This window comes from Pteropus vampyrus, unplaced genomic scaffold (genome assembly GCF_000151845.1).
Source record: "Pteropus vampyrus isolate Shadow unplaced genomic scaffold, Pvam_2.0 Scaffold94, whole genome shotgun sequence".
In the NCBI taxonomy this organism is placed as follows: domain Eukaryota; kingdom Metazoa; phylum Chordata; class Mammalia; order Chiroptera; family Pteropodidae; genus Pteropus; species Pteropus vampyrus.
In genome coordinates, this window is record NW_011888875.1 from 1,510,577 (window position 1) to 1,521,144 (window position 10,568).

A 10,568-nucleotide genomic window follows, 5' to 3' on the forward strand; every position below is an offset into this window, starting at 1 on the left:
CTACACTACACAAAAACTATTTCTCAGAATGTCCAAGCTTTACGCTTTCACGTTTCAGAGCTGTTTTTCAACATAGTCTTTTAAGCTTAAAGACCTTCTTTTAATGACTGTCCTTTATTCATACAATATTTTAATTTTAGGCTAAAAATTTAGATTATGACTTATTCTGAATTTGTAACGAGTCTTAAATTTAAAACTGATTGAAAAAAACCCCATATTTTCACAATGACCCATCTTCTAAATGCTAAGGGATATAATCACAGATTGGATTCATAGTCATTTCTTTGATTTATGGGAAAGAAACACAGGTTCAGAACTCTTATAACTGAGGCTAATTTCCTCAGGATTCCTGGGAAACAAATGATGTCTAAAATTTTGAAAATCAACTATAACAAAGATTCAGAAATAATTCGTTTCTATCTCAGGTCTTACCTCAAAAAAGGTATCGATGTATTCTGAGACTATGTGCTCGGACTTTGGTTTATTTTGACAGTAGACTATGTACATGTGCAACCTTCTCTCCTAGGAATGAAAAAGGCGAACAGACGGGTTAAAACAGTAGGAAGTTCAATCAGAGTGCAAGAGCACACGCACCTTTCAGCACATTCAGAAAGGAAATTTCTTAAAACTAAACTGAATGGCTTAGGCTCCTGGGAGCACATTCCAGATTCATGACGCAGATTGACAGCTCTCCAAACGGCCCTCCATTATTGCTCCCTGGGATCTATCGAACCCCTCACTGTACCTGGCAAACACCGGAGGCAGTGCAAGAACACGGTTCTTTGCATTAAAGGAAGAATCACTGCTACCCCCGCTTCCAGCCCTGCCAAAGGGCCTCGAAGCCTGGCTGTGTTTAGTAGGGAAGAAAAAGCTTTTCAGTCTCACATGCTGAAGGCAGGAACGTGTAGACGGTGAGCCACCCTTAATCTGAGGATCCTCCAAGTGTGGTGTGCCACACCCCTGGTGTCCCCGAGGTCCTTCAGGGGATCCATTAGTTCGACATTATTTTCAAAACCACACTAAGATGTCATGTGCCCCTTTCACTGTGCTGATGTGCAAAGCCCATGGTGGGTGAAACTGCTGGCATCTTCGCAAATATTCGTCACCGCCACGCGTTCGCAGGAAAAAAATGCCAGTTTCACCTCAAGATGTCCTTGGTGAAGCAATAAAAATGCACTTTATCAGAACTCAATCTCGGGGTATGCATCTTTTTAACGTTCCTGTGACCAAGTGGACACACCCGTTCACGCTTCCGCTGAACACGGCTGGCTCGGTGGGAGCACCTGTGGGCGGGAGCTGCGAGCTGACTCTGCTGATTCTGTGGATCGCCACGTTTATCCGGAGTGACGGGCACAGATGGCAGTCACGTACTCCTGGGCACCTGGGAGGCGCTTCCTTAAACTTGAATGAGCCTGTTGTTTTGAAGCAGACAACTGGCAGTGTCTGTTAATAATGAAAACTTGAGCTTTCAAGCAAAGAGTCAGAATGCCGGAAAACATGCATCTGCCACCATGGACTTGACAACACGTATTTTTCTGAAGGGACGGGTGGTATCATCAACAAATCTCATTTCCTGATATTGTGTCATGAAATGCTCCAACACCTGGAGGATTTGTCTAAATCAGAGAACCGGTATCTTCCGACCGGCCAGTGCATGATGTCACAAGCTCGTGTATGGGTGCAAGGCAGTCCAGTGGCTTTCAGTGTGACAGCGAGGGAGAGGCTCACCAACGGGTCTTCAAGTTCCATGCTGCAACTAGCCTCTAAGAACTTTTCACGTGTTGAGTTTTGGTGTAGTATCTAAGAAAACTATATCTGAAAAGGCTACATGTCTGTGGGAGGATGGATTTTTCTCTTTCATATATTTTAACTAAAAAAATTGCAATAGATTGAATATATAAGCAGATATAAAAATCCTTCCGTACTCTATTAAGCCAGACCTTAAAGAGATTCGCAAAAATATAACTACGGTCACTAATTTTTTGAAAATATGGTAATTCTTCCTTAAGAAAACCCCTTTCATGTTAGCACAGTTATTTTTGATCACACATATACTTAGCTACTACGTTAAACCCCCTGCATGCAGAGGTGCATCGCCATCCCCACCAAGCCCGTTTGCCTACAGACATCCGCAGACATGTTCCTGCTTCTGCTTTGGCTCTGACCCCCTTCTGACCGCTCTGTTGTAAGCTGCATGGCCGGGGGTGGGGGGGCAGGTGACCAGAAGAGCAGGTCATTCATATCAAGAAGACCAAGATGGCATTTCAATTCCAACCAGCTGACACTGCATAGTGAGGTTTCATTCTTGACATAAGCACTTTGGTAAACTGCAAGTTTGCCCTTAGTCTGACAGACCAATTACCAAACATGACGATAGCGGACAGAATATAAATAACACTACTGTACTTACATGTTTCACAAAAAGGGATCCTAGTTTTTCCGGATCTTCAAGGCACTTCTCCAACTCTCCTAAAAAAAAGCTAAAACGAGGAGAAATATTAAACCATTTCCAACATGGCCTTCTAATTTTAGACTGAAGTTTCTATTTTCAGAGTTGTCTGTTTTGACATGAGCTGTTGGGAAGTATAAAGTATATACTTAACAAGTGAAAGGTACACAGCCAACACTGTTAGGACAGAAAGCAAAAGGAGACACAGTTAAAAAAGACGAGGCAGAATGACAGCATCCCTTAGCTGGCAACCTTCCCTTCCTTTGGACAATTAACATTTTTGTTTCGTTGTTTGTTTGTTTGTTTGTTTTTTTAATAATACGAGCAATGATATCCTGGCTGAATACTGAGAGAAAAATGTTTCAAAGCAATTTTTATTTTCAAATAGTCCTTGTACCTATGAGTTTCATATCCTTTCTATGGTAATTTTTAAGAGGCTCAAATTGGATGATAGCATGTAAAATACTGAATATGTTACCCAAAATAGTTTTATAAAGTTTTCTCAAATATCATCGAAATCAATTGCTAGGTTACAAATATTAACTGCCACTAAAATCAAAATTAGGTATGATCACAGAAATAAAATAGTTGTGGACAACTGTTGATCTTCTGGGCTGTGATTGTCTTTAAGATGCATACCTACCTTATTATCACTAACATATGTTGGTATTTATGCTCAGTGTTTTATTAACCTGAAAACGTGGCTACCAGTTAATGCTGTGTTGAACTGTCTAGCACTTGGGTAATTATTTCTCCTAGTTCTGCACACGCCATGACAGATACAATCTCTGGGTGCAATTTCTCTGTCTGGTCGTCCAAGACAACCATGTGGTTTTCCTCTTCCCTGCCACAGCTTAAAAACCAGCCTTGGGAGTAGAAGTCTAGATAATAGCACCAAATATTCCTTTTTAAATTGGTTTCGCTGTAGACTTTCAATAAGTCTACAGTCTATAGAGCTATCGGAGTGCTGTCTCTGAAGCTGACCAATCATTGATCTGAATCTAACTGCATTAGGTATTACAGGAGATATAAAAATTAAGACCCTGTACCTGGGTTTGAGGGCTTTACATTCTATTAGGTAAAAATGAGATAAATATTGAAATAATAAAACACTACTTGGCACGCCGTGGCAGTCCCTCCTTACATCTGTATAGTATGTTATAATTCCGAATGCACATTAACAGGTGTCATCTGCAAGGACGAGAGCGCGTTTATGATTCGAGTGATTGAGTCTAACGGAGCAGTGAGCATCTGACGGGCTTGGAAGGTGACAACAGCAGGCTGCAGGGCGAGGCGGCTGCGGGGCACGTGAAGACGGGAAAGCAGGGGGCCTGTCCACCTAACGGGGAACTGGGCAACAGAAGAGGGTGGCCGGAACGTTCCACAACATCAGCAGCTGGCATAAGGCGACACCAAGATGACGAAGGATTTTAAAATTAAGGGCAAGGTGACCTGAAGGGACAGATGTGTGGCGACCAGCTTTGGCGGGCTGAGGCAGCTGTGGGAGCAGCGGCCCCCACATGGATCTCCCGATTAGGACAGGCGTGACACCTGTTCTGGGGTCACACCTGATTTTCACGGGCGATCGTGTCTACTTTTTCCATTAAAGCTGAACTGGAAAAATGAGCATCTTCGACACCCTCTAAAGGTAGTAATGTGTTTACTCACGAGGTGGCTGCAGTTCACTAGGAACGTTTACTGAGCCTTACTCTGTGCTGAGGATGTGCTAAGGGCTTTCACACGTATTAACTCAGTCACTCTTCACCAAAATCCCATGCAGTGGGTCACACTACGACCCACGCTGTGTAGCTGAAGAACGTCAGCACAGAGAGGGGAAGCAAATGAATCACGGTCAGGCCGAGGCCGTGAACCCGGGCAGCCAGGCTCGGCGCCAGTGCTTCTAGTCAGCCCTACACGGGTCCCCTGGATTGACCGGCATGATGGAGCCAGGACTCTTCCCTGGGCCATGAAATGCTACCGCAAAACAGCTCGGCCCACTGGTATTTCTTTTGCACCCACTACCGCCGTGAAGCTACACAGGGGATCCAACGGAAGGGACCAGTGAGCATCCTTCGCCGTCCGCCCGACGCACTGCCGTCTGGCAGGCGACAGCGCTGCGCACACTGCCGAGCCCGAGGCGGGCGTTACGTACTCTCTGTGCCAGTCGTAAATCTGGTGGATGTTGCCGAACACGATCTTGTCCTTCCCTTTCATGTCATCGGGGACGCCATCCTCCTTCATCAGTGCCATGTAGCCCTGCGGTTTTTTAGAAAATAAGTTTATTTACTGAACACGTCTGGGTCAAGTAATAGTTTATTATTTAATAACCATTAAGGACAAAACAGACACGTACTCTTCCACGACCCATTTTAATAAACAAACAGAAACCCTCTAGGAAAAGTATCTAAGTGGCCCTTGGACAACTCAGGGGCTTGGGGGCGCCGACCCCCGTGCATTCAAAAATCCATGGAGAACATTTGACTCCCCTAAAACTTAACTACTAATGGTCTACTGTTGACCAGAAGCCTTATGGACAACATAGTGGATTAGCACATATTACGTATGTTGTATGTATTATATACTGTATTCTTAAAATAAAATAAGCTAGAGAGAAGAAAATGTTATTAAGAAAATCATAAACAAAATACATTTACAGTATTTACTGAGGAAAAAAATCCACATATAAGCGGACTCATGCAGCTCAAATCCATAGTTCAGGGTCAAGGCATACACTTAAATGAAGTGTGTGCTGTTACATTTATTGCCATAAACTTCTCTCCCTGACCTGTTTGGCATTCATAGATCAAAATTCTTCTGAAGAAGTTTGAGGAACTGAAGAAGTCTAAACAAATGTAAATGGTTTCATAAAACAAATCATCAGTTTATAAATATTAAATATTTGGCCAGAAACATTTATTTGAGAAATTCTGAGAAATCTGTTCTCAGCATTTATCGTATATAAATAGATTTTCATTTCTTTTTGGATTATTTACATAATTTGTCAAATAAGGATTAAACAATATTCTTTTCATAAACTGATTTTTAAATAATAGTTGATTAAATATGTTGCTAAAATGTAGTTAAAACTTCTATTTAACTCAAATGGAATTCGGCCTATATAAAAACCTCTTAAGAATTCAAATTACTTATATTTTACTGTTAATCAAACATGTTACATCTCTTCAGACACAATTAATTAACAGTTGTTAATTTTCATTGAATGCAGACCCCAAACATACTGTCCCGTACATATTTGCAAAGCTGAAAAAACACGATAAAATTTTATACTATAAAAAAACAGCTTCCTGATGAGTCGAGTTTGTGAATCTGATTATGCCCTGAACTTAATGGCAGGGAAAAGCCTGCAGATGGAGATGGTCCTTGATCCAGTATGAAAGGCAGTGGTTTTGCCGCGATGGTACGGGGCATAGCGCCATGTCGGGCAATGAAGATGGTGAGACATGTGTCCTGTGAAAACTAAACAAAGGACCTGGTGTGGCCACAGATCCTTCTCTGAACCCGGGCGGATTCAGAATGGACCTGAATCAGCAGCTGGACACACACACTGGCTTTGTTAACCCATGATGTTCTTGCTTCTGTGATGATACCCACTCTTGTGAAATATTCAAAGGCAGAGTTCCCATATAATAAATAACGATGGTTGGATATGATAATTTTGAAACTTAATTATTAAAAATAATATGCTAGATACGCTATGCAAAAAAAAGAGGCCTTTAAAAGTGAATACAGATTGTTAAAATAACTGGCTGAACTTTATTTTTCAGAAATACCTTTTCTCTGTCAAATACTTTTAATAAAGTTTTTGAGGAGGTGTCAGCGTTAAACTGCCTAATGCAATACCCCTTTGACAACTCTGGGGGCTGACACCGGCTGTTAAATCTCTGGAAACATGTACCTCAACCACATAGCCGAGGTCCCGCACGTAGTCACGCTCTGTCTCCACTAATTCTTGCAAAACGTAGCTAGAAAGAGAAAGAGAAAGAGAAAAAGTGTTTACAACCCAGAGTCTTCATGTTCTAAATGAGTTCTTTTGCATTTTTGCTTTTGTTAGGTCACACTCTCCCTGGGACTGCATAACAACATATTGAACTTGCATAATTGTCTCCAATTCTGAGTGTCCTGAATCACTCAAGGTGCATGTGGGTGACCCATGGGACTTGCAGAGGTTGCAAGACACTTCGCATTCGGGGCAAATTCCCACCACCAGACTCTGATCACATACATGGACAACCGAGAGAAGCTTAGACGTAACTTTGTTATAAAGGCATGACATTAAAAGAAGCAGGCTTTTGTTATTGTTCTCTTTTTAATGATTAAGTCATTATAAGCTTCATTGGGCATACGAAAAAATTTAAAGCTTTCGGTCTGATCACATGATTTGAGAAGTGTTTCTTTATATAGGTTCAATAACTGCTTAACGCCACTCAGATAATAGAGGGCAATTACTTCATCAGTGTAGCACATCTCGGTTGGCCTGAAACCATTCATTCATTCATTCAATCATTCGTTCATTCGACCGATTAGGCACCTCCTACGTGCCAAACATCGGTCATTCCAGCACTCAGTAAAACCCGGTTTCTGCCTTCAGGCAGCTTGTGAGTTCTCCTCTTCATCAAAGGCAAGTTCAAATCCCTTATAATATTTTTCAGGACTCTTTTTTCCCCACCATAAGCAGCTTTACTGGAACAGAGAAGAATCACTATCGCTCAAGTAGGTTCTGAAAATATCCAGGTTTTCGGGACTGTATCTAATTTTATGTTGCCTTTTTGCCGTCACAACTATGTACACAATAGAAAGCATAGGACTTTCTCACCAGAAGTGACAGAAGACATTCTGTCTCCTATCGTTCTCATTTCTCAATCAAGTATGATGTACAAGTGGCACAGTAATGACTGCAGCCACGGCCTGCTGCACGCTCATGAGCCCGGATGCTCTGCAGACACACGCACAGTTACTCAGAGACCTGGGGTCGCCTTGCTGGGCTGATTCAGACATGAACCCCAGTCATGTGACAAAGGCAGGAGGAAAGCCGCTAAACAATGACTACGAAGGCGTCTGTCTTACTGCCGTCTCTTCAGAGAGCTGGATTTTCTTTCTTCCATCTCGTCGATGGGCGAGGAGGAGGAGAGAAGGGAGTTGTCTGAAGGATTGAAGGAGGGGCTGCTACTGTCTCCCTGGTCGACCAGGAGTGAGCTGGGACGATCCTCCAGTGCCTGAAAGACATGAGGTCACCGATCATGGTTCTGTCTGCAGTTATCAGAGGCGGAAATCAGGGTAAGGAAGTCCCATACTCTGGAGATGCAGAAGGCCTGACTATAAATTATAAAATCTATGTTTGTGAAATTGCACAGTAGTTAACAACAAAACTCCCCAACATTCATTAAAAATTGAGTAAGAGGAGCTGGATAAAAGAGGAAAGTTAGAATGAAAAAAAAAAAAAGTGAATTTATATACATTGACACAGTCTGTTCCAGGTCACAAATAATTAGAAAAATATACAACTTGTTTACATCAGAGCACCACACTGTGCCGTTTCAAACCCAACAATTTCCTGCTGAAAATATAATTTTCAGTTATATTTCTGCCGAATGAAAGCATGACTGTTTCAGAAATGTGTGGAACTGCCTCATCAGGCCGCTTACTCCGGACACACTGCCCGTGTGCCTTGTCAGTGGGCAACATGGCGGTGTCACCAATCTATATTTTAAACAGACTTGGTTTGTTTCTTGATCATCCATGAAGTCTTAACTGGTACTTTGATGCAGACAGATCACCTAGCTAAAAGTAATCCCCATCTCTGTGACTCACACTCACACTTCCTTTCCATATCTTCTGGAAGAAGCAGCTGTCATGCTGGCCTCAATTACTTATCGTAAACTCTCTCTACACACCACATTTCAGTTTCTGCAGGTGACTGTTTTCACTGTCCTACTCTCGGCAGAATTCGAGCAAAGCTTTGTAGGTGATCAATATTCTGTGAATTAAATACTGATGACTTCTCTCCCTGGATTAGTGTGACAGATTTGCACTCGATTACTTTCTAATGGGTAGACATTAATTTTCTTAGCCTGAATTCACGAAGCTCCTAGGCGTACAGGTTACAGTTCTTTTAAAAATGTCAAAGCAGCTCAGCTGGACACACAGAGATGATCAAGAAGTGTTTAGCAACTGAAATGGGAAAATGTGATTATCAAACAAACAAAAAAAGCCCAATACAAGCTGTAAGGACAGTTAATATTTGCTATCAAATTAAAACCTCTAACACGTGTCCTGTTTTTTCTCCGGAGGACGGACTGACTGATGCTGACTTCGTCACTAGGCGCAGCGCTGAGGACACCGTCTCTATGTGCCGCCTTGTCCACCACACCCATCGAGCTGTGGAAGGACACTGCCTGCTGCTCTTCCTTATGAAAAAGTTACTGAACAGGGCATAATGTGAAAACAACACTCTTATTTTTAAACAAATAGCTATTGACCTTTACTGCAGGCAAGCGTCCTGCAGGAAGTAGCAGACCCCGCTCCACGCTCCTGATCTCGGGGTCTCTGGCAGGAGACGAGTCTGAAGTGCAAGTCTGCACCGTCTCCCGTCTGGATGCGCCAGGAAACAGCCGAAGCTTGTTAGACTTAACTCCGTTCACGTGAACAGTGAGAAAGAAAGAGAAAAAGGCTCCGGATGTCCCCTCACACAGGAGGGCAGTGAGGACAGAAAGTCCTGGATCTGAATGATGTCCACGAGGCCTGTGGTCCATAGCGGGAGGAATGGCTGTCTGGACTGGAGACGGTGGAGTCGCCAGACTTTCTCGGCTGCCTGTCCTCAGTGTGGCTGGTCCAGACCTGGTTGCACAGCCAGAGTAGGTGCAGACATCCGGACAGGGTGCAGCCGCATTTATGCCGTCCACTCCCTCAACGTGCCCACTGGCCTGACACACACGACGTGCAAGTGAGAAGCTGCCTCGGAACTGGGAATAGCTGGGGCTTCATAGACTTGATGAATTATTTGAAAATCCTCTTGATTTGGTGATTTTTTTTTGCAAGTAGGTTCATGTTAACTTTATTTCTTAGATGAAGACAGGTTTGCATTGATATCTCTCTTCTAAAGTCAGTAGTAGTAAATTCTATCTTCTAAAAAAACTGTACATTCATCCAGGTTTAAAATTTACTTCTGAAGAATTGAACAAAGTAATGTTTCATGGCTGTTTCAACTTCCTCAGTTTATCTCGCCCTTATAATTCCTTATTTTGTGAATCTGAGCTTTCTGTTTTTTTCAGACATTTCCCTGTTATCTATATTTTTTGAAAGAATGAAATTTTGGTTTGCTTTATTATTCTACTATTTTTCTGTTTTCCAATTCATTAATTTCTGCTTTTATCTCTATGAATTCACTCCTTTTGCTTTTCCTTGGTTTATTTTGTTGTTCTTCTGACATCTTGAATTAGATGTTTCACTAAGTTTCATTTTTTTTTTATCTCCCTTTCAATCAATGAAAAGACGAAAACCCCAAAGTCAAATTCAAACAGTCACTATGGCTGTCCATCACTATTGCCCTACTGCTGACGCTCAGGAAAGGCGTACGACCTTTCAAACACTGCCTGGATAAGGAATGTGGAGGTGGGACATAGAGCAAACCCCAGGGAACAGTTTCCAGGGTGGTTTTGATTTTTTAGGTTGAATTCTTAGGTTTTAGGGTTAGGAGGTTCAGCTCCTTGAACACATACCGCATAACGACGAAGCTCCTTCTTCCCTTCCCTCTCCTCCCCAGCTGAATCAATTAATACAAAGCTTCTGATGGATAAGCGATTCAGTGTTCAAACCCTATTATGAAGCATTCTAGTCTGAAATCACCCACAAGAAAATGATCGTGGGTGACTAAGGATGCACAGTACATAGTAAGACAGATGTGCAGGAGTAACTCAGAATCACATGGACCAGGACGGGGTGAAGGATATTCAAAGGATTCACTAGAGGTTTTATCAGCAAGAAGAAGTTCCTGGTTGACGTTAGAGGTTTAGTGACAGGAAATCAATACAGAGTTGTTTCCCTTGGACCAGAAAAAAATGGCATCTGGATTGCATTCCATGGAGAATGAAGAAGGGGCGAG

The 10,568-nt window shown here is 42.4% G+C and overlaps 1 protein-coding gene across 1 annotated transcript in view; it reads right to left on the reverse strand.

Annotated features, from left to right (window-relative positions):
• LOC105294778 (triple functional domain protein) overlaps positions 1-10,568 on the reverse strand; it is a 51,647-nt gene that overhangs the window by 27,125 nt on the left and 13,954 nt on the right. The window contains exons 3-7 of the mRNA XM_023532944.1: positions 7,535-7,683; positions 6,366-6,432; positions 4,602-4,705; positions 2,411-2,480; positions 411-522 (exon numbers count right to left, since the gene is read on the reverse strand). Coding sequence (XP_023388712.1) covers positions 411-522; positions 2,411-2,480; positions 4,602-4,705; positions 6,366-6,432; positions 7,535-7,683 — 502 coding nt within the window. The remainder of the gene's footprint in view (positions 1-410; positions 523-2,410; positions 2,481-4,601; positions 4,706-6,365; positions 6,433-7,534; positions 7,684-10,568) is intronic.